Below are 23,276 nucleotides of genomic sequence, written 5' to 3'. Positions count from 1 at the left end.
GAGCATTAATCAAACGCTCGGCGGGGAGGGGCGGGGCTGGAGGGGGCGGGACATCTTGCGGGCTCCACCCCCCGTATCACTAGAATCTCCCTTGGCGGGGCTCTCAGAGCTCCACGTTCTGCGCCAGCGGGGTGGGAGGCTGGAGGGAACTGAGCCCGAGTCTGGGCTCTAGGACTCCTGCACGGCTTTTGAGTCACCAGTGTGATGAGCCCCGGCGCCTGAAAGATAAGCACCGAGCTGAGGGGGGAACTCTGTAGTTTTGTGGAGCGTTATCTTTAACTTTCTGTGCAGCGGTGTGGAGTGTGCCGCCTCGTTAGCCTTTTATTTCACCACAAGGTAAATATTTCACGTTGGCCTAAGTACTTAAAGCACTAGTTCCTCCACCTCAGTACTCCGTGACCAGTTTGTGAGCCTCATAGAAATGAACAGTACTTCCCTCGAACGCTCCAACTGTCAGTGAAACTTAAGGAAATCTCCCAAACCTGAGTAAACGGCCACGGAGTTTTGGTCGTTCCTCCCTTGGATACGGACCCTTGGCCGGTCATCTGATGCCCCCGCGGGGCTCCGCTTGCGTCGTTATTTGGCCAGAAAATTCGTCCTGGCCCTGTCCCCTGCGGGGAACTAGCTGAGGTGTCTTGCAGTAGGGGGCCCGCGGGAAGCGTGGCGGGCCCTGTGCGGTGAGGAGGGGCTGTATCTATCCAGGTGCCAGGAGACCCGCGGCGCCCCAGCCCTCCGCGGGTCCGTGCGCCTGGGACCCCTCGCCTTCAGAGGTGAAGTCTGAGGACGCACAAGATTTTCCAGCAACTAATTAGGATATCCTTGAAACAATTCGATGTGCAGGACATTTAAAGATCTTATTTGGGATCAAGACGGAATAACAAATGTGTGATATTCATTAAACTGCCCTTGTGTATGCGACATTATTTTACACTTCACAACAGATTTTCAAACTGAAACTACTAAGTACAACATAGTAATCGTGGCATTTGAATATAGCTTCGTTCCATACTTTAGTATATTAGTGAATCAGAATAATCTTCAGGCTTTTTTTGTCAATTCCCATTCAATAACTAAGTAGATTTACACTTTAGAAGCAGACTACAACACCATTGGTTCAAAAAAGGATTACTTTTTAATGAATGAGAAAGCACATCTTTATTTTCCCAGTAAATAATATGTAATGAATAAAGCAATTGGAAAACAATGTTTCAGATTCAATAAAGAAGCAAATCAAATAAGAACTTAAAAGGTTTTTCTGTTATAATGAAGATAGATACCATAAAGATACAGACCACAAAAGATGATGTTGCCTAGTTCGGTAATGGTGAAAAAAACAAATGTTTCAGACTTCTTAAGTTTGAATTGACTCATTTTTTACAAACAAATTTTCTTTTACTGTTGGGTTGTGGAGACGCTGAGTGAGGTTCATGTACTTTTTTTTTTTTTTTTTTTTTTTTGGTCACAACCTTTCAGATTCCTTGAGAGAGATTCCTGTTAATAGAGCAAGGGGGGGCAGCATAAATTATTTCAAAAAAGGAAGTTATCCAAAATAGATAGCAACACATAGAATCCAGGATACAATAGCAGTAGTAAAGGCTAATGATTAGTCACCAAACCGTGTAAATCTTTTCAGAATTCAAAGGATGCAGAAACAAAGATGTTCTCTCAGCCCCCACTCTCACCAGCCCCCCTTCATTGGAGAGGTAGGGAAGAATAGGAAAAGCTGGGTTGGGAGAGGTGTGAAAATAAGCATGTTGGAGGGAAGGTGAGCCAGGACTAGGGTGAGGCAAATAAGGTGCCTGGGACTCCTTAAGTTTTGCACCCTTGGCACCTCACATCCTCACCCTAGCCCAACCTTATGAGGTGGAGTGGTGGAGGGGGCACAACGGAGGCTAACAATGGCTTGCCCATGGCCAGCTGTACAACCATTGCCCACCATCCCCTTGTCCTATCTGCTGGCACTCTAAGGAGGCTCTCTGAATTCTCTGATGATTCTGGATTAGTCCTAATTCCTGCAACAAACCAGTATTTGCAGTTAAAAATAGAAAGTGAAAATCTTCAAATCTTCAATATTATGTAAATTAGTAACAGATAACTTATTTAACTCTTTATATGTGCTAAGTGCAAACGCTTTGAGGATTTTACATTTAACAGTTGAGAAAATAAAGCTCAGAAGGATTAAGTAATTTGTCTAAGGTCACACAGCTAGTGAGAGGCAGAAACAAGATTTAAGCAAAGCAGATTGATCCTATTGCTTGTGCTTTTTTTTTTTTTACCATATTATTCTATTTAATATTTGTAGAGTTCTTCATAATCTGCAAAACACATTTTGAATATATTATCTCAACAAAGGGCATACTTTAACTTGACCCTTATTAACAACCCAGATACTATTTTCATAGTATATCATTCTTTGAAGTTCTTGTCTAGGCTTCCAGAAAGTACATGGCTTTAGAGTGCTATAAATCTCACAGAGGGTAGTGTAGGTCTTAAAATTGTACTTGTCTTTTTTTTTTTTCCTAAATATGTCAAGTTACTTGCCATCTTAACTCATTGTCTTTATAATGTAAAATAAACAACAGTGAAGCAAATACATTGCTTAGTTATATATATGCATGCATATTATGTCACAAAAGGTTTTATATAATTAGTGCTTTTATCACCTTTCAATTATTTCCCTCATTATTTAAGATATAATTTAAATAAATTCACTCTTTTGAGTATATAGTTCAGTAAGTTTTGATAAACATGTACAGTCATGTAACCTCTACTACAAAAAAGATTTTTAATATTTTTCCCCACCTCAAATTCCCCTGTGCTGACCATTTATAGTCAACCTTTAGTTTTCTGTCTCCATGGTTTTGCCTTTGCTAGAATGTGTTAGAGTCATACAGTATGTAGCCGTGAAGTCTGGCTTCTTGTGTGAGTATAGATAGGTCCATTTCATTTCGGAAATTACCTAGGAGTAGGACTGCTAGATGTGGTAAGTATATGCTTAACTTTTTAAGAATATGGCAAACTATTTTCCAAAGTGGCTATACTATTTTTTGCATTCCACCAGTAATGCCTGAGAGTTCTAGTTGTTCCATATTACTAGATTTTTATTTGTATCCTTTTAAATATATTTTTTAAAGAAAAAAATTGATCCAATATTTAAAAATCAGATGATTTCACAACATAGATATCTTGCTTGCCAGCTGGTCTGATTTCTCAAATTCAGCATGTCTCCTTGGCTACATTGTTTTGGGGCACAGTATCTGCAGCTGCCTTTCGTTGGACCTGTGCTCTCCAATCCACCCCAATCACATCCTCACTAGCATCCCTCCCTTAATTTACCTCCCCTATTACTGAGGGAGTTTTTGAGACCCCTGGCAGAGTAGTTGAGAGGTTGGCTTTTGGAGTCAGTACCCTGGATTCAGGTCCCAGCTCTGCCTCATGGCAAGGATGTGACTTTGGGCTCCTCTGACTGGGTCTCTCCATGGCAAATCCACTTCCCCATTTATAAAATGGGCTGATAGTATTCTCATCTTAAAGGGTTCGACTGTTTTAAAATTTCAGGGGGCAGGGAATGAAGTTTCAGCTTTCAAAATAGACATTTTAGAATGGAAAATAACTAATGTGATTCTCATAAATTAGATCTTATATAACTCTTGTTCACAGACTCAGCCATTGACAGAGTTAAGACTCAAAGTCACAAAAGCTACCTAAGATTGTTTTTTAAAACTTTGTTGCTTACCACAATTACTTTTTCTTTTTTTGAGGGGGTTTATGTCCTAATTTCAAGAGGGTTCTTTGAGAACTGCAAATCAAAATCTCAACATTATACCTCTATTACTGATATATATATATATATATATATTTCCCTATAAAGTTAATTAGACTGAGGTTGGGTTTAACGTAGCAAAATTAAAAGCATTTAGATCAGATCATCTGAATTTTGTAACTAAAAATATTTTCTAAGTTTTAAAAATTCTTCTTGAAGCACATAGGAGATCTATTGTTACAACTATCCAAACATGACCTTAACAATGGTGAAAGCAAGTTATTTTAGTTATTAATGTTCACTTGTTAAAACTAAAAAAATGAACAAATAAAACAAACAGACTCATAGATATAGAAAAACTTATAGTTGCCGGGGGTTGGGCAGTGGGGATATGGGCAAAAATGTAAAGGGGATTAAGAAGCACAAACTTATAACATAATTCACAGGATGTAAAGTACAGTATAGGGAATATCAATAATATAGTAACTTTGTACAGTGACAGATGGATAGTGAACTTTCTGTGGTGATCACTATGTTATACACCTGAAACTAAGATAATATTGTATGTTTACTGTACTTTAATTAAAAAGGGCTTTACATTCCAGAATAAAATTTAGACATAAAAAGTTCACTTTTTAACTGAAAGAAATCTAATGCTTCCATATTCTAACTAAAGATAGTAGGTATTTTATAAATAGTTAAGTAATATTCAGTGAACATTTTCTGCGGATTATGGGTCTCAGAGATTCACATTTCTCAAAGGTATCTGAAACTAAGTGCAATCTAACCCTGCTGGGCAGTTATTTTTTCATTAACAAAAGAGATGATTTGACTCTATTGATATTGCTTAGGTGTGAAAGATAGTTAAATAATTAAGTACAAGTTTTCTCTTTTTTTTATTGCATAGTGCTCTACAGTATTCTCAGTGGATCTTATTTACAATATATAAATGCGTTTAATGTCTATTTTTAAATTACTAAGGCTCAAGCAACTCCTAACATGTTTGGAAAGAGAGGAAACATCTGTGACAAACACAGAAAGAAGCAATGTATACATTTTTTGTTTAATACCATATATTATTTTAAATTGAACTGTGAAGGCATTTTGTTCAGAACCAGCCTTTAAATAAAAAATAGTTTTGAACTAATCTTTAATTAAAGTGTACATTGATAGTATCAAGTTCAGTTTGAGGGTCAAAAACCACGTCAGTGAGTCTGACTTTTTCCTCCCTGTAGGGAAAGCAGGCTTGTGTAAATATACATGAGCACAGACTGCATGCATTTATAAAGGAGGTGGAAAACATTCCCCTGTCATTGGACAGATGTTGCTTCACTGGGTTCCACAAGGACACAGGCACAGCTCCCAGTGTGTGGAATCTTAAGAAGTGCAAGGCACATACTTTTAGCTTTTTGGAAGAAGCTCTCTAAGCTCTTTTCCACCTCTGAGCAGGCTCCCCACTTTGAATATTAAATGTAGACCTGAGGCCACTCACTCATCCATCCACTGATTCTCCCCCTTATGGTAATTAAGGGAAGGAGTTCTTTTAATCAACTTTTTAGAAACTGAAAGTCTGTTCTTTGTGTTTGGGCTGGGTATTTTGTTTTTAACACTTTACGGACATTCTAGCTTTATCCTCATTATCTCTTAGCTTTACTGAATTAGTAAAATGTTAGCAATAGGCACACCCTAAAAATCTATATCAAGCTTAATTAAATTCCATCATATATTTGGTCACCTTTTATATTAAAGAGAGGTAGAACTGATATTCCCATTCAATAAGACAAATCTTTTGTGATAACAAAACAATACTTTGGCATGTCCTCAGTGAAAATGTCACCCGAGAAAACAAACATTTAAAACAAAATATTTATGTAATATTTTTTCACATTCTAAAACGGAAGACCCAGGATTGAACATAATCAAGCTCACTGACAGTAGCAGCAGCAGGACATTTCTTTATGTTTTTCTCACAGGAACTGCTCTATTCTGCTGGCTTCTTTTAGGGTAGCCTCTCTTAGCAGTACATAGTAGTTAAAAATGCATTCAGCTCTGTATCGTGTTCCTACTTAGGAAAACGAGGATGGTGTGATTTGTTTGCTGTTTTCATCAGTGCAATCTAGTGATCAGAGCTTTGCTTGGGGCTATAGAGTATGTGGTTTGTGTCACAGCTCACCACTGATCTTACTGTGTGTGGCAATGTATAGAATTTATCAACATTGTTTTCTGAGGCTGTGTCCATTTGTTTTTTTGGTTTTTTTTTTTCATCTTGATAATATACTAGCAAGACCTTTCAAAATGCTTGGCAAGAAACAAAACTCAAGAACACTGTTGTAGAATTGACACCAATTGTATAAATCTTTAAGAAACTATTGGGGTGCTGTGGACAAACAGGCTGAGGTTTTGGTGATAATCACAATGGACATAAGCAGTAAAGCAAAATTGCATGCAGCTTCCAATTTTTGTGCATGTGCGTGTGAATAGAGAGGAGGCAAGACCAAGACTGGGACTCCTTTCTCCTCTCTCCAAATAAAGCATTTTCCAGACTCATAGGACCCTCTTTCCCTTAAGCCTCCATCCCAGCAAGCCCAAGCCAGTCTTTAGGGAATGGAGGTCAGACAGTGTAGCATTGTTGTTTATCGGTCTTCTTCAGGAGGCTCCATTAAGGAATGCTAAGTTATCATCCCTAGATTGGACCCTGCAAAGAGGGTCTCATGACAAACCCACCTGACCTTCAGCAGACTGTTCTTGAAAAAGGAAATCTATTCCAAAGTATGTCCACTGCCTCTGATTACTTTCTAAATGTAATATGCTATTGCCCTTGATTATATCGTAATGACTACTATTGGAAAGATCAATAGAGCAATCATTTTTTGATTATAAATGAAAAAAATAAATGAATTATTTATAGGATGTATTAGGATCATTTTATAATGCCCATAGCATTTATCACACTATGCAGTAATTATATCACATACAATTCACTCTCCAACTAGCTTCTTGCAAGATCTTTGAGATCAGGACTACCTCATTTGAGTTTTTATATTCAGTAGCGCCAACGTATAGCAGGTGCTTATTAGTTTTATGAATAAATGAAATTATTTTCTGTTTTGCTTTCTCTTTACTTCAAAACAATATCATCTTTTAAAACCACTAAACTAATCTTCTCATCAGGAGACTTATAGCTGATTCATATATATATATGTATATATATATATATATACATATATATATATATATATATATATACACACACATACACACTCAATGCTTAAAACAGTGACTCAAACTATTTTTTGGATCATAAGCTCCTTTGAGGGTCTAATGACCTTCTAATGTCTCCTTCAGGGGCACCAGATAAGAATCTTCAGTTTGGAGAAGCAGTGACAGTAGCCCGCCTCTGTAGTGCTCCAGGCTTCCCCTCCTCTGTGCCACCAGCCCCTGCTGTAGTCATCTACTCTCACCTAGTGGACTGCCCATCATCAGCCTGGCCTCAGGCTCCCTTGGTATGATCTCTGCTCCTTCAGACATCTTTTCCTGCTGCTCCGGGACTTTTCTGAGTCACCTGCCCTACCTCAGTATCTAGTCTAGTGACTCCCAGCTCTTCTCAAACCAACTCTTCCACCTCAACTTTGTGATTGTTTGGGCACACTGACAATGAACTTTTTTGCGGGGAGAGGGTGCTTGTCCAAGAAGAATTCAGAACAGAGAACTAGGAGAAACAGAGGAAGGGACTCTCTTCCTCTGTGTTGTTGACAGTGAGGGTGTCCCATCCTCCCCCAAAAGATAAATTGCACAAATACTTGAAAGAACCTACCTGGTCTCTTCAATAATTTTAGGGTTATCATCTTGGGAGCTTTCTGGAGATGCATTTCCCTTAGCAAGATATCTCTGTGCCTCAGAGAAAAAGACTAACTTTGGCTTACCCACCTGTGGGTAATACACAGGAACTATATGATGCATTGTTTCAAAGTTACCTGCAGCATACAAAGAATTAAGAGCATTCTGCTTTGAAACTAATAATTAAATTGTAAACATAGCATTAAACTACCTAAAATTATATTTTGTGATATAGAATAAAGTTAAATATAGATTCACAGTAAAACCAATAAAAATTAATATCCAAGCTAAAATGTCATATACTTTCATACATAAAAACATACACAGGAAAGTGAAATGGGTATAACAACATTAATATAAAATTAACTGCCCTTGCATTTTATTGTTCTGAGTTTATTTTTTCAGAGTGTTTAACCTTTAGGGAGTAGATTAGTCATGTAAAGGTTTTGGAATATGTTCATGCCTTTATTTTGGCACTTAACATTCCACATCATTACGGGTCCTTGTCCCTTTTTAGCAGGGATTTCTGTATAAGTGGGGACTGCCTTAATCACTTTTAATTCTCAAGGGCTACCATAGTCTGGGGCACATCCAAGGTGTTCAATAAATGTTTAGTAAGTGAATAAATTAGCTTTTCTATTGAATCACTACAAAAACTAAAAGATGCATATATTTTAGATTTTGTTAAAGTGATTTTGTTTTCAATTTTCAGTTATATAATTATGTGGTTATAGTTAGGACAAGATTTTACTTTAAGATTCTTAAAGTTTGAGATCATAATCCTTATAATATTAGCATATATCTGTAATATAGAGCTCCAAATTTACAAGGCTATCAAACATATGTAAAAGGTTAGGAAGTACAAAAATTACTCTCTTCCAAAGAATTCCTATTCACTTACAATGTATTTGTATTGAGGTGGTTTTAAAGGTTCATCTTAGATCTTCTGAAGACTTGAAAGTGTATTATAGATTTTAAAAACATGTATCTTTTAGACTTAATTCATGCTTTCCATTTCTCTTAAGCAGTAGTAACAGAGCCTTTGCATGAAGACCATAGTGTAAACTATTGGATACATACCTAAGGATAGAGTTATTGTGTGTTATATACATATATCCAGGGATGTCACTATTTTTAAGCCTGACAGGCTCATAACTGCATCATTTGTTTGGATGGGGAAGTCTGAATGAGCAGGGGTCATGTCAAACGATTCTCTTCTAAGCCTGAATAGTATTCTATTGTATGTATATACCACACTTTCTTTATCCACTCATCTGTTAATGGACAATTAAGTTGTTTCCATTCTTGGCTGTTGTGAATAGCGCTTCATTGAACACAGGAGTGCTAATATCTCTTCAAGATATTCAGTTCTTCTGGATAAATTCCCGAAGTAGGATTGCTGGATTATATGGTAGTTCTATTTAAAAAATTTAAGGCACTGGCATACTGTTTTTCATAGTAACTGCACCACTCTATATTCCCACCAATCATGTCCAAGGATTTCCAATTTTTTCACATCCTTGCCAACATTTGTCTTTTGTTTTTTTGATAATAGCCATCCTAACAGGTGTGAGGTGATAGTAATTGTGGGTTTGGTTTCCATTTCCCTGTTGATTACTAACATTGAGCATATTTTTATATACACGTTGACTATTTGTAGGTCTTCTTTGGAGTTATGTCTGTTCAAGTTACTAGCTTTTTTTTGCTATTGAGTTGTAGCAGTTTCTTTTTAATTTTGGAATTTAACTCCATGTCAGATATATGGTTTGCAAATACTTTCTCCCCTTCTATACTTTGCCTTTTCACTCTGTTATTTCCTTTGCTGTACAAAAGCTTTTTAGTTTGTTACACTTGTTTATTTTTGTTTTTGTTGTCTGTGCTTTTGGTGTCATATCAATGAAGTCATTGCCAAGACTAATGTCATGAAACTTTCCCCCTATGTTTTCTTGTAGGAGTTTTATAGCTTCAGGTCTTTTTTTTTTTTTTTTTTTTAAGATTTTATTTATTTATTTTCAGTGAAAGGGGAGGGAGGGAGTGAGAAAGAGACGGAGAGAAACATTGATCAGTTGCCTCTCCCATGCCCCCAACCAGTGGCAACCCAGGCATGTGCCCTGACTGGAATCGAACCAGCGACCCTTGGATTTGCAGGCCAGCACCCCGTCCACTGAGTCACACCAGCCACAGCCTCACTATTTATAATTTCAGGTCTTATGTTTAAGTCTTCAATCTATTTTGAGTTAATTTTTTTGTATGGTGCAAAATAAAGTCCAATTTCATTCTTTTGCGTGTGGTTATCCAGTATTTGCAACAAAATTTGTTAAAGAGACTATTCTTTACTCATTGTGCATTCTTGACACCCTTGTTGAAGATTAATTGACCATATTTGTTTGGATTTACTTTTGAGCTCTCTATTCTGTTCTATATGTCTATATGTATGTTATTCCAGTACCATATGTTTTGATTTTTATAGCTTTGTAACACGTTTTGAAACCAGGAAGTGTGATGCCTCCAGCTTTGTTCTTTTTCAAGGTTGACTTGGCTATTTTATGGTCTTTTGTGGTTCCATATGAATTTTGAAGTTGTTTTTTCTATTTCTGTGAAAAATGCCATTGGGGTTTTGATAGGAATTGCATTGAATTTGTAAACCACTTCGGGTGTTATGGACATTTTAACAATATTAAATCTTCCTATCCATGAACACAGGATGTTTTTCCATTTGTTTTGTCTTAATTTCTTTCATCAGTGTTTTGTAGTTTTCAGTATACCATTCTTTCACGTCATTAGTTAAGTTCATTCCTAGGTATTTTATTCTTTTTGGTGCTATTGTAAGTGGAATTGTTTTCTTAATTTCCTTTTCAGATAGTTGTTAGTGTATCTATATTGCTTTATAGATTGCTTTTTTTTAATTAGGTGGGGTTCACATGAGATTATAAGGAGGTTAAAAGGATTTTATTGAGAAAATTCAATGACAGTATAATTTTTAAAAATTATAAACTTTAAGGCACATTATATTATTTTGTTGAATTTCATTGGAGAAGTTAAAAATTAATCTGTGTCTGAATTAGGAAGAATTTGTAAAATCTATTAAGATGAAGGGAATTACATTATTTTTAGAATAGGCTCAATTTGGGGGTGAGGGCTGGTGTTGAATTCTATTAAGTACTTCAATACTTATAAGGTACTTTGGCATCTTTGATGTAATCCTGAAAATATGTCAAATACTGGACTCCTTATCCTGGCACTAGTTCTACCCTTCACAGCCAGCCGGGGATAAACAGAGAAGGAGAAATGACTCCTGTCTATTTTATAGGTTTCAGATCCTGCAAAATTTTTGTTACCAATACAGTATCTTCAGTGATGTCAGCTCAGAAAGTCCCATTTTTTGCAATGATTTCCCTTGGTTCATATTCAGTGGGCATGATATGGCAAAATCATCAGAGTGCCATGCCTTTCCACCTTTGTTTCTCTTCACCTCAACTCCCTTGTCTTAGACTTATATGCTATTCTAGGATATGCTCCTAGGGTATGCTATTTATGCATAAAGCCTCATTAGACTGTTCAAGTTTTCTTTTCTCTAATCTCCTGACCTAACCCCTTTCTATGCCCCCATCCCCTGTCAGCTGTGGAACAAGAAGACTGTCATTAGCATTCAAACATTATCATGGAATGGAGACAGGGTTCATTCCAATGGTGCTGACTACAGAATCTGTGAAGAGTGAATTCTAGGATGCTTCCCAACATGACAGAGATAATTGTTACCCATTACACTTCACTACATTTAGGTTGGCGCATTCTTTGTAAAACAACCTTAGGCCTGTTATAATATACAAGTGTTGGGGTGTGTACATAAGAAAGGGGACAAAACATAGAGTAAAGGCCACAGCTGTGGTTGTGGTACATTTAAGTTTCTATCCTGATGAAAAATGTAATTTTTGCACTGTTGCTAAACAAATATACTATTGGCTTAGGTTTCATACTTCACATAGCTTATTATTATTTACCATTTACATAACTAATACCATGCACTTCTGCCAGATATAAAAGTACACATTTTCCCGTTTCCCCCCACTCCTATGGCTGTTTACCTGGCTTACACAGTCATACTTAGTAGGAACCAAACACAGATTTAGCTGATACAGGCTTCCATTGTCAGATATAAACATTGCAAGTTAAATTTCACAGTAATTGTAAATAAGTTTAAAAATAAAAAGCCTTAACCAAAATCTAAGCAAAACTTCCTTATTTCTTGGCATTTCATTGGTGCTGTTGGTGTTGAGTAGAATATTCTGTTTGCTAGTAGAAGTGGTCAACTAATGAATGACAGCCTACTTACATATGTATGAATTACTTGCATCCTCTTTTTTACTATGCTTTTTCTTGCTGATTTTCTTGGCATCTTTGTATGCTTTCCAATTTATTAGAAACTGTCTTTGCATGTTTTTAATTTCTTTTCCATCAAGAAATTCTAGATAAAAATATACATGTTAAAAGACAATATATTAATGTCAATATATAGGCAAAATAAATATACTTCTGTTTAGAACACACAAACTTGTTACACTATATGCTGAAATAAATTTCTTTTTAAAATACCTGATTTATACAACTTCTGTATTTTTGTTTAAATTTTATTTATTTTAAATTATTTTTTCTGATTTCAAAAAGAGTATGTGCTTATTATTATTATATTATCCTCATCTGCAGACATGCTCATTGATTTTAGAAGTGAAGAAGGGAGGGAGAGAGAGATGGAGAGAAACTTGGATACAAAAGAGAAACACTGACCACTTGTCTCTCGTTGGCACCCCAACCAAGGACCCAACCTGCAACATAGGCATATGCCCTGACTGGGAATCAAACCTGTGACCTTTTGTTTATGACATGATGCTCCAACCAACTGAGCCACACCAGCCAGAGCTAAATATGTTCTTATTATGAACAACTGAAACAAGATTGAAAAAAACATAAAAAGGCTCTGTAATTACTATCCATACCTGTCCTTCCCACCATGACAAAGATAATCATTGTAAACAAAATTTGATGTATGGGCACTTTTTTAGGGTCATATGCAAATTATATTGTTATTTTAAAAAACAAAATATACATAACAGAAACTAATGTAATATATTTAAATACTAATATGGTTATTCTTAGGAAAAATCAAAATATTTTATCTGAAAGTAAACAAGAAGTTTTATATATGTAATATAGTATTTTTTAAAGCACATGCATTAATAATGCTTATTGTATCCTAGGACATAGGCTATAATAAGAACAACCCACATAGCTGACCTCTTGGTTCTATGAAGTGAGATTTCAGCTATCTTTACATTTTGTTCCTTTAAAAAAAGTTTTGAAAATTGAACTCCTTGAATTACACAAATAATTTTTGTATGTTGTAAGATATTTGAAGATTACAAAAATAGAAAAGGGAAAAAAAAAAACATTGCCTGTATTACACAACCAAAAATAATCACTAAAAATCACTGATAGCACTTCAGTACATTTCTTAGCAATTTTTTATTTTCTATGTATGTATGTGTATTATATAATGTTGTAATTCTCTATATAGCATTACAGGCTACTTTTTAATGTTGTATTGTGAGCATTTTACTCTGTCTCTCTTTAAACACAATGTTTTTTTGTTTGTTTTTATTTGATTTTAGAGAGAGGGGAAGTGAGAGAGAAAGAGAGTGAGAGAAACATCGATGTAGGAGAGAAACACCAATTGGCTGCTTTTCACATGTGCCCTAACCGGGGACCGAACATGCAACCCAGGCATGTGCCCTGACCAAGAATCGAACTGGTGACCTTTTGGTTTGCGGTTCGACGTCTAACCAACTGAACCACACCAGAAAGGGCTAAACACAATTTTAAATAATTCTTATAGTATTCTATTGTATATGGATATATTGTAAAATTATAGGATATTTGATCTTTTCAATCACATGAATATAGGTGGCCTTCATTAATGCAAAGATTATCTTTTGTAGCAAAATGTGTTTATGTAGCAGTTTTTTAAATTAAATATATATTTTCTCTCATCATCCATGTAATGTCTTCTGCTATATTCCAGAATGTAAAAAAGATGTAGTAACATTTTGGGGGGATCCTATTCTTACAGGGGAAAATGGCAATATCCTGATAAAATATTAATTGTACTACTGAAAGTATTAACATTGCCACTTAAATATGATCCATAATAATATTATATCCAAAACCAAGTGATGAAACTGGAAATATAAACTAGAACCAAACTCTGGAAGTATAATTGTTTCCATATCTTGTCTCATGTACTTATTTGAACTGAATAATAGCACTTTCCAAATTATAATGTAAGAAATTGGCTAAATGTTTATCATCATACATCTCAGTATTTATAACTTTACATTAAAGGTCATTCTTTTATGCTCAGTTTTCCCAATTACTTGTATTTGTTGATATCTTTCCATATCTGTTTTTATTAATAATTGTATAATTTATTAGTATATTTTTGGATGTGATATGTGTAAATCAATACATATTTTTAAAACACTTATTATAAAGATAAGGAATGAAAAATCCAAGTCTTTTAGAATAATCCCATTTACTTATGTTAATATTTCAGACAGAGCTGAGGAATGATTAGGAGACTATGCCTGAGTAAATTTGTTTACATCTCAGTTTTAGCAAATTACCTTATTTGAAGTAATTATGTATAGAGGTGGTTCAGGAGTGGAAGCCTGGTAATGGGCACAAGATCAGGGACCTGTGAGTTCTGTTTTAGTAAGTTGCTTCCACACATACTAAATAAACCAAGTGTGTGGATTGTCATTCTATTGGTAAGGACTGGGTTACTTACAAAACAGAAAATGGCTCCCTATAGTTCTTTAGACATATCAAACCAGGCCCTCAATTAATTTTGTGTGTGGTTATTTTTTTTTTTTTTTGGTTTTTTGCATTTAGGAAAACAAATGAAATTAAAATAAGACAAGCTAAAGTCAAAGAGAATTTGTTAAATATATGTATAGAAAAAAGACTATAAGGACATATATTAAAGTGTTAGCAGATTTATTGCAGGATTGTGAATGATATTTATTCTCTTTTCTATATTTTCTGCATTTTCTAGGGGAAATATGCATTAATTTTATAATCATAAAATATGTTATAGGAGAGTTATTTTTTAAAAACTTTGTACAAATGCTCTTTATTTGGAAATCAGTACACTTATCTCCATATGTTTTACAGCATTGCCTATGGTACTGTATTATGAGAAATGTTTCCAGACATGGTTCATGAACATGGGAAGATCCTTAATTATCAAACATTAATTGCATTTACTTTACTCTGCTTCCTGAGGAAAGTGGACTTATACAACTGTGTGTGGTAGGCAGAGGGGGGAGGAGATTGACAGTTAGGGAGTGGTGCATAGCAGAATCATCTGTAGAGCTTTAAAAAGTATGCATAACTGTACCCTGTTTCCTACCCTTGGCTGATGGGTGGGCAGGGTATGACCCTCCCATACAAATGTGAAGAAGTCTTGGATTTTTCTGACATGCCTTCTGTCAACCCCCTTCCTCCTTCAAGAGAATCACTGCACTAGCATTATGGTTAATCAAGGTTTTCTACAACTATGAGCTTTGAAATAGTTTTGCTATACATTAGTTTTTATAACCATGCCACAGAAATTCTGTTATAGAAAACCAGCTCATGAATCTCTTTTGTGGGAGGGCAGTGTTTTGTCTCTCTTATGCTGTATGACATCCCTCTACTGGTCCATTATCCCCATATAGTGCATATTCAGGAATGTTACTATTTGTAAGGGTCTCATAAAGAACTCCCCACCCAGCTCCACTTTCAAATGAAATGAACTCCTGTATGGCAAGTGTTAGCATTGAAGACCTTGATCAACATTACCTACAGAATCAAGAGATAAAGAGTCTCAGGATCTTCAGAGGATTTGTGTCGGTGGAAATTTGGCAAAAGGTGAGCAAGTTCTATACATTTATGACTAACCTTATTTTTTTCGTAACAGCCACATTTTCTTTTTTAAAGAGAGAGTATCTGGTGCCTTGATTAATTATTTGTGGACAGCGGATATTTTTATGCTTTATTTCTCAATTTTAACTTTTACTCTTATTTAAAAAATATCAAATTTAAAGTTCACCATTTTGTATATCCAGATACCATATTATATTTCTGAAGGCTTCCTGATAAATTAACTAAAGAGTGAAACAGATCTCTTTCTCTAAGAAAATTATGTTAATATAATACAAATATGTACCCAGTGATTTGGAGACCAGTATCAATCTGTCTCTGTATTTTGGTTTGAGACAAACAGGATTTCCAGTTAGATCCATTTTCCACAGCTTTGTCAACTTGTTCAGTAAAAATTCCAAATCCTATAATTATAGATGAAAAAGACACAAATATATCATAATTGTTAGTATTTCTTTCATTCAGTTAACTGTTTATAAAGGTAATTACTGCTTTTTGTGGTGTTCTGGCTCAGTGCCATATACTTAGAAGGTATACCATAAATCGTTTTTGGATAAAATGGTCTATATAATTGTAGAGGGGGCTAAAGAGGAGGCAAAAAATGAGGTATTGAGCTGGGGGCCATGGAACTATTCTTTGTCATAGTCCCTTAAATGGACCCAACCTGCAGTTCAGAAAAAACTTTTGTCCCTCTGGCCACCCATCCTGCCAAAGATGCCCTATTCTTAGTGGGGCTTATGGAAGTTTCCAGATTAAGACAATTAAGAAGTAGTTAGTAAGCAGTACATTGGCATTGGAAGGGGGAATATATATATATATATATATATATATATATATATATATATATATATATGCTTTTTATTTTCTAAACAATGTATATTCATTTTAAAAATCTGTAAAAATATCAAAGGGAAAATAGGAGACAAATATCACTTGTATGGTTATCACCCAAAGATCACTTTCAATGTGTTGTCATATATCCTTTTAGTCTACTTTTCTGAGCATAGGGATTTATTTTTTAATTGTCAAGTGGGTAAAGTTTTGTTTTACATATATCATAAACATTTGTGTGTTTTTATAGCTTACAAGGAAATCAGCTAATTGATTTTCAAGGAATAAGTTATTCCATGGTCTATAGTCCAAATGAATGTGAGAAAAACAGATTAATGTCATTTAAGAACCAGCTCACTCAGTTTCCCCTCTTTGCCTCCTCTTTCTATCTATTTGGGTTTCTTTTTCCATTGTCACTATCCTTTTCTTCAGTGCCTTGCTTTTTGTCATTTCTTTCCTTGCTTTCTCCCCTTCCTCATTTTTAAATATGTATATTTTATTTTATCTGTTTAATGGAAGTGAAATATAGTTTTAATTTTTAAAATTAGGAAATACAAATTATAGATTAATTTATACATGTTATTAATTGCAAAGCTGAAAGTAATTGACAATACATTGCGTGGTACTTTTACTTCCTATATCGTTTCCTCACCTTCAAAGCTTGAAACCTCTCAGCCTAGTAGATCTATTTAACCTATTTGTACCTTCCGTCTTGTTTTTTAATTTGATACATGTTTATTGTTGCTTAGATACTTTGTTTTTCATTTTTGGAAAAACTTACAATACTTCATTTATTCTTTGGATTTTAGAAAACTTTTGTTCTATGAAGCTTTGACATCTGTTCCCTTCCACATATTAAAAATTTCCATGCCCTGGCCAGTGTGGCTTAGTTGGTTGGAGCATTGTCCCATAAACTGAAGGACATAGGTTTGATTTCCAGTCAGGCCACCTGCCTAAGTTGTGGGTTCGTCCCCTGGGTGCATATGGAAGGCAACCAATCGATCAATGTTTCTCTCTGCATCAATGTTTCCCTCCCTCTCTCTCTCCCTCCCTTCCCCTCTCTCTAAAATCAATAAGCATGTCCTCAGGATTAAAAAAAAAAAAAACTCCACAAAACTCATATCATGAAGATAACAAATTTAGGACATGCAGATATATGCCTGCATATATGTGAAGAAATGCTATCTTTGGGGAATAATTACAAGCACAGCTGGATGTCTGGGACCCACTGCAGAGTACCTAGTAGGTCTCTTTAATCTTTCTGAGACTGATGTGTTTCTGCATAAAGTGGTAAAAGTATTTCCAGTTCTGCCTACTTCATTATTCAACAAAAAATGTATTGAATCATGCACTGAATTCTGTGCTAGACTCTAAGGTATCCAAATAAATAATTTATGTTAAAAATAGGAATTGTTAAAAAAAAATGCAGGCAGTCCCAAACTTCTGTTTGACCTTAGGCAAACCTATGTCCTCATTTATAAAGTGAGGATAATTAGAATACTAATGCCATGGCATCTAAGTGCCTGGACCAAAACGGGTAATAGTAATGTGTCAATTCTTTGCCTTTTTGCCTATGTTTCCACCCCCAGCTAATTTTTTTCTCTTTATTTGGTCAAGAGAGCAAAAATTGTTTAACAAAGAATAAATGTCTGACCCACTGACATGTGGTTGACTTATAAGGAAGTTATAAATTATAACTTCAAAAGTTACAACTTTATCCTCTGGTCCTGAGCCATGGATTATGCTCTGTCCTCAGCATTTATTTAACAGAGTTTGATACAGCCATAATTATCTTACTTTATGAGAGAGCTTTTCTCTATTTGTCTTAGTCTATAAAAATCTCTAAGGAAGGAATTGTGCATTGCATTTTTTTAAAGTGTTGAATACGATGCTCCTTCATCCAAAAGTTAAGTAATAGTAACTAACAATTAGAGAACTTTACATTTCTGTAGATAAAAGAGTCTTGTACAGTTTTGTTAATTGTTCCTCACTTGATAAATGACCCTCGACATACTCCCTCCAGTGCATGTTTATTTAAGACCAAACTAATCCTGTGCTGAAATATGATTACCCTTTGGATACGCTCTGGTTGTTCATTGCCTTCCTGTCTTTAATAAAATGCTTTCACTTTCCTGCCCTTCAATATGTTACTAAAGGGAGCAGACACTTTTCTGGACAGTCTCTGTTTGATAAATGATCATGTCATGCTATCACTTAGAGGAGCGCTGCAACATCCTGGGGAGCCAATTCTGTTTCCCAAGCAGGACTGGCGCTAAGCTCCTGTAGGGGTACCTGCAGCACTGGCACATGCTCCCCCTACAATTAATGATGGCCACTGATGAACCTGTATTTGACCAGTGCGCTCCAATCTTTATCGGAAACGTCTGGCCCAACTGTCCTAACTAAATCTAAAGACAGCCATTTGTCATCCCTCTGACTGCCTGTCATCATCTGCCTGGGAAAATCTATAATTTTTGGCTTGTTTCTGACTAAACTGAGGAGTGAATAAATTTATCTTCGGGTTCCTCTGCTTGTCAGGATCAATATTGAGCTGAGGTTGAATAAATTAGAAACTGGAAAAACATGACAGGCCATAGTGGTTTGTTCATCTGTGTCTTATAAATCAAATATTTAGTTTATATAAGAGGCAAACATGTCAAATTTGTTATTTCCACCATTCATTCTGAAGATGCTTTACCTCATGATAAATGATCATCAGAAAACCAATGAAGTAAATCACCAATATATCTGACTATGAGATGAACTTTTCGGATAATTTATTTATTTAGCAAACTTTAAAGGCATAAAAACTGTAGGTATAGATTAAAAAATTGTTTTTGTTCTGTCACGTTTTTATACATTTTTGCAACCATATTTATTTGACTTAATAGTGTCAACAAGCTATATAATGTTGGCCCTACTGAAGTTCATGGCTCATCCAACTACTTGGAGATAGGCAAACTTTTATTGTAAATAGTCATCAAAGTATTTAATATTTTAATAATTGATGTATACCCTCCCTTTTAAAGGAACTACAGAAACAAATGCAAAAACATTTTAACCAAAAGTAAATGTCACTTAAATCACTTAAATGAGAGTACTGTGAGTTAAAGAAAGGGGTTTCTGAACTATGGAGTACTTGTTTGGCCTAACCTCTCTATCTCCTCTTCCTCAGGGCTTGACTTTGCCACCACTTTTATTGGGGAAAACTGGCTCATTCGTCCACAGCATTTTCTCATTTATCTGCCTTTGGTCTAACACTTCTTTCCTCTTTCCCATTTTTCTCAGCCAAGAAAGAGTCCCCCTCTTTTCCCAGATTAATTGGTTCTCTCCAGCCCTTGCTCTCTTCCACAGCCTCCTCCTCTTAGGATCTTCTTTCTCTTGCATTTCCACTTCCAATCTCTCCCTTTCCTCTGGTGTTTATCCTGTCTCTTACCTACCATCACTACACTTCTGGAAGGGTAGTCTGCACCAGTGCTCCCAAAACTTTATGTGCTAAGAATCACCTAGGGATCTCATTTAAATGCAGGTTCTAATTGTTTACATCTGGGGCAGAAGCTGAGCTTCTGCATTTCTGAGGCTGATGCTCTGGTTGTAGGACCACATTTGGAGTTGTAAGGGTCTAGGCCACTGCCTCTGCTTCCTCAGTCACTTGGTATTGCCGCATCCTGGGGCTTCTTAACAGGCATTTCTAACCTTATTACTTATCACCTTATCATCTTGCCAATCTCAGACTTTCTCAGTCCCAGTTCTTTGGAGCACTTACCCTATTGACCGCTCCCCTTTATGGCTTTGTGATTTCACATTCTTCAGGTTCCCTGGATCTTGCATGAATCTCTGACCCCACAAATAACAAACCACTGACCATAGCAATCCCTAACATATAAACAGGCTGTTTTCCAAAAGTTGCTTTTGAGAACAGAATACATCTCATAAAGAACAGTCCTATACCTGACGGACTGCTACCTGAATAGGGCATAAAACAACCTACTTAATAGAGGAAAATGCCCGAAGTCTGTGGGGTGTGATGTTATAAAACTTCCCCATAATGCATGATCATGTTTCCCAAGCACTAGTGCTCCATCTGGGAAGTAGGAACAGGAGCAGGTGTCCCTGCAGCAGACCATCAGGGATCAATTTACTTTCTTCCTTTTCTGTAATCTACATTCATTCTTTTCAGTGTTTTTTGTTCTTTTTTCTCTCACAGCAGAACATATATAAAATCATGGCTAGAAAAGTGTTTTTCTCTGATAACCCACAATATTATTCTTTTTTTTTGTTATCAGCATAGAAATCTATTTGAATTCAAAATAATGTGGTTCTCTTTCAACCTACTATATTCTTCACTCATATGCAGACACTTTCCAAAAAGAAAGGGACGTCCACGTTGATGACAATAGTAAAATATCCATTACACCAAGGAAGGAATGGTTATCTATACTTGAGAAGAAGCAGATTTTGTGGAATGCCTCAGTGAGCATTTATTTCATCACACTTCTCCTATATCTAGGCAGTGTCATATATGATGGCAGTTTCAGTGACCACTTTACCAGTTTTCTGAAGAATCCCACATTCTACTGTCCACTGAGCTTTGACCTTATATATCCAATTATCTACCTGATATTATGGAATATTTTAAAGGCACCTCAAATTTAACCAAAACTCATGATCTTCTCCCTCTTCCCCCAGCCTGACTCTTGAGTTTCCTATTTTCCACTGGGCAAGGCAAAACCTGATTCTTGACTTCTCCCTCTTTCCTTATATCACCACCAAGTCCCATCCACTTTACTTCCTGAACAGCTCTCCAGTCTGTTCATTCACTTTATTTTCATCCCAACTCTATTCACGTTTTCACCATCTCTCACTTCCTAACTAGTTCACCTCTTCCCATCTATTCTCTACACTGTATCCATGCTGATCTTTTCAAACTGCTTATTTATGATTACCTCATCCCTGGCTTAAACACCTTTAGAGTAGGGCTCTTAGGGTAAAGACAAACCTCTCTATCATGACCTATGCAACTTCTATCCACCAATTTTTTTGCACTACGGTTCATCTTTACTCTCTCTGCTTCCTGTTCCTCATTTTTACTATGCTCTCACTTGTCTCAGGGCCTTTGCACATGCTATCCTGTTTACCTGATAAACACTTTTCTTCTCTAAGAGAACAGCTCAACAATCCTTTCCTAAGGGAAGCTGTCACTGAGCCTCCTAACTAAGGCAAATCCCTCTATGATAGCCTCTCGGAGCCACATACTTCTACTTTGTACTACTTTTGACAGGCGCAGTCTTACATTTGTTTTTGCAGTTATATGTTTAATGTTTCTCTTCCCCTCAATGCTGAGAGCTCTTCAAGGCCAGGGAATGTATTTATTTTTGCTCACTATTGTCTCCCCAGTTGCCTAGCAAGTGTTGCCAGATGGTAGGTGTTTTGAATGGATAGGTAAGAAGAAACGAATGAATACATAAATGAATAGACCTGAGGTTAGAAGGAGAACAGGAATGATAAAGGAACTGTTTTTGAAAAATTTGCTTAGAGGGACTACATACACGGAGAGAAAAAGACAGAATTTATCTTCTCTTCTTTCATTTCCTTCTCTATTCCTTCACTATCCTCACTTCTCCGTCCACTGCCCCAAGTCCCTGCCTAGAATCAGCTTTGGACTAAGGAGTAGGAGAGATAAGGGTAGGGTTAGAGGATCTTGGGGGAAGTTGTTCTTGGCAGATGTGGAAGTGAGAGGAAAGGGAATGCAATCCAACACAGCAGGAAGGACAGAAGCCACTTGGCCACCCAACTTTTTCCAGGTCCTTATACTGTGCCTCTGTCTCTAAAGTAGCCACCTCCTTGCAGCTCTAGGCTGGGGCATGGACATTGTTTGGGAAGGTCTTTGTTTCCCAGTGACCCATTTCTCTCTTTCCTTTTCCTTTTCTTATCCCATCCACAGAGCTGCAGGATTTCAGTTGCCACAGCAGTACTTTTTCTTGTTATTGGTGTCCCTTTTAATTTTTCTTAAATATCTTCCCCACTACTCAAACCAGAATCTTGATTGGAAGATTCAAAGTTATTTAACCATTATTTTTTCATTATTATCTTATTTCATGTATTTTCTGTAGGTGCATTTGAGGAACCTATGGTTGTTCATATCAAAGCAGCTGCTCCAATGCTAAAAACCTTGGATAATTATAGTGGTTTTGTGAGGATTCTCTAATGATGTCCACTTCTTTTCCCCCATGGCACAAAGCTGTCTGTTGCTGAAGTCTCTTAGGATGGATGTCAGTGACCTTATTATGGATGGCATGTTGAGCTTTCTCTCCATGGCTCGGGGTTTGATGTCAGCAGCTTCTGGGCAACTTCAATCAATGGGCATAAATAATGGAAAAATTAAAGCCCCAAAATGGAGATCTGACCCCAGGAATACATACAGAGAAACAAGTTAATATTTTGATGCTAATCTAAAGCATGTCCTTTGAGTAAGCCTTCAGAGGATAATGTAAAATGGACCACAAAATCACATTTCAAGTGAACCCCAGGCAAGTCTACATTCAGACTTCTAAGAAGCTGTGTCTAGGCATGTTTAATTGTTGTGTCTTCTTGCCGGAAGTAAAAGAACTTGAGATTTCATCCTCACTCCCTGGATATCTTCTCAAATGGGAGGGAAAAGCAACTTTTGGCATATGTAAACCTCTGGAACTTGCTGGATGGTTTGCATTCCTTCCCCAGAGAGTTGAATATTTTTCACTGTTCCTATATTCATTCATTCTATAAATTTGCAGTAGGTGCTTCCTATGTACCAGGCACAGGGCTGAGCTCTAGGAAAGCCTGAAGTCAACAAAAATTCCTTGCTCTTAAAGGCTCTCAGACTAACGGG

At 36.2% G+C, this 23,276-nt stretch overlaps 1 protein-coding gene across 1 annotated transcript in view; it reads right to left on the bottom strand.

Annotated features, from left to right (window-relative positions):
• Positions 1 to 7,573: 7,573 nt before the first annotated feature.
• Positions 7,574 to 23,276, bottom strand: part of PPP1R42 (protein phosphatase 1 regulatory subunit 42) — a 36,103-nt gene continuing 20,400 nt past the window's right edge. Inside the window, exons 6-8 of the mRNA XM_090284896.1 lie at positions 15,864 to 15,981; positions 11,934 to 12,065; positions 7,574 to 7,737 (exon numbers count right to left, since the gene is read on the bottom strand). Coding sequence (XP_090141022.1) covers positions 7,574 to 7,737; positions 11,934 to 12,065; positions 15,864 to 15,981 — 414 coding nt within the window. The remainder of the gene's footprint in view (positions 7,738 to 11,933; positions 12,066 to 15,863; positions 15,982 to 23,276) is intronic.

Source organism: Furipterus horrens, unplaced genomic scaffold (assembly GCF_987537825.1).
Source record: "Furipterus horrens unplaced genomic scaffold, mFurHor1.1.pri manual_scaffold_7, whole genome shotgun sequence".
Classification (NCBI taxonomy): domain Eukaryota; kingdom Metazoa; phylum Chordata; class Mammalia; order Chiroptera; family Furipteridae; genus Furipterus; species Furipterus horrens.
Note: the sequence above shows the minus strand (reverse complement) of the source record. Positions and strands in the feature narration are given on the sequence as shown.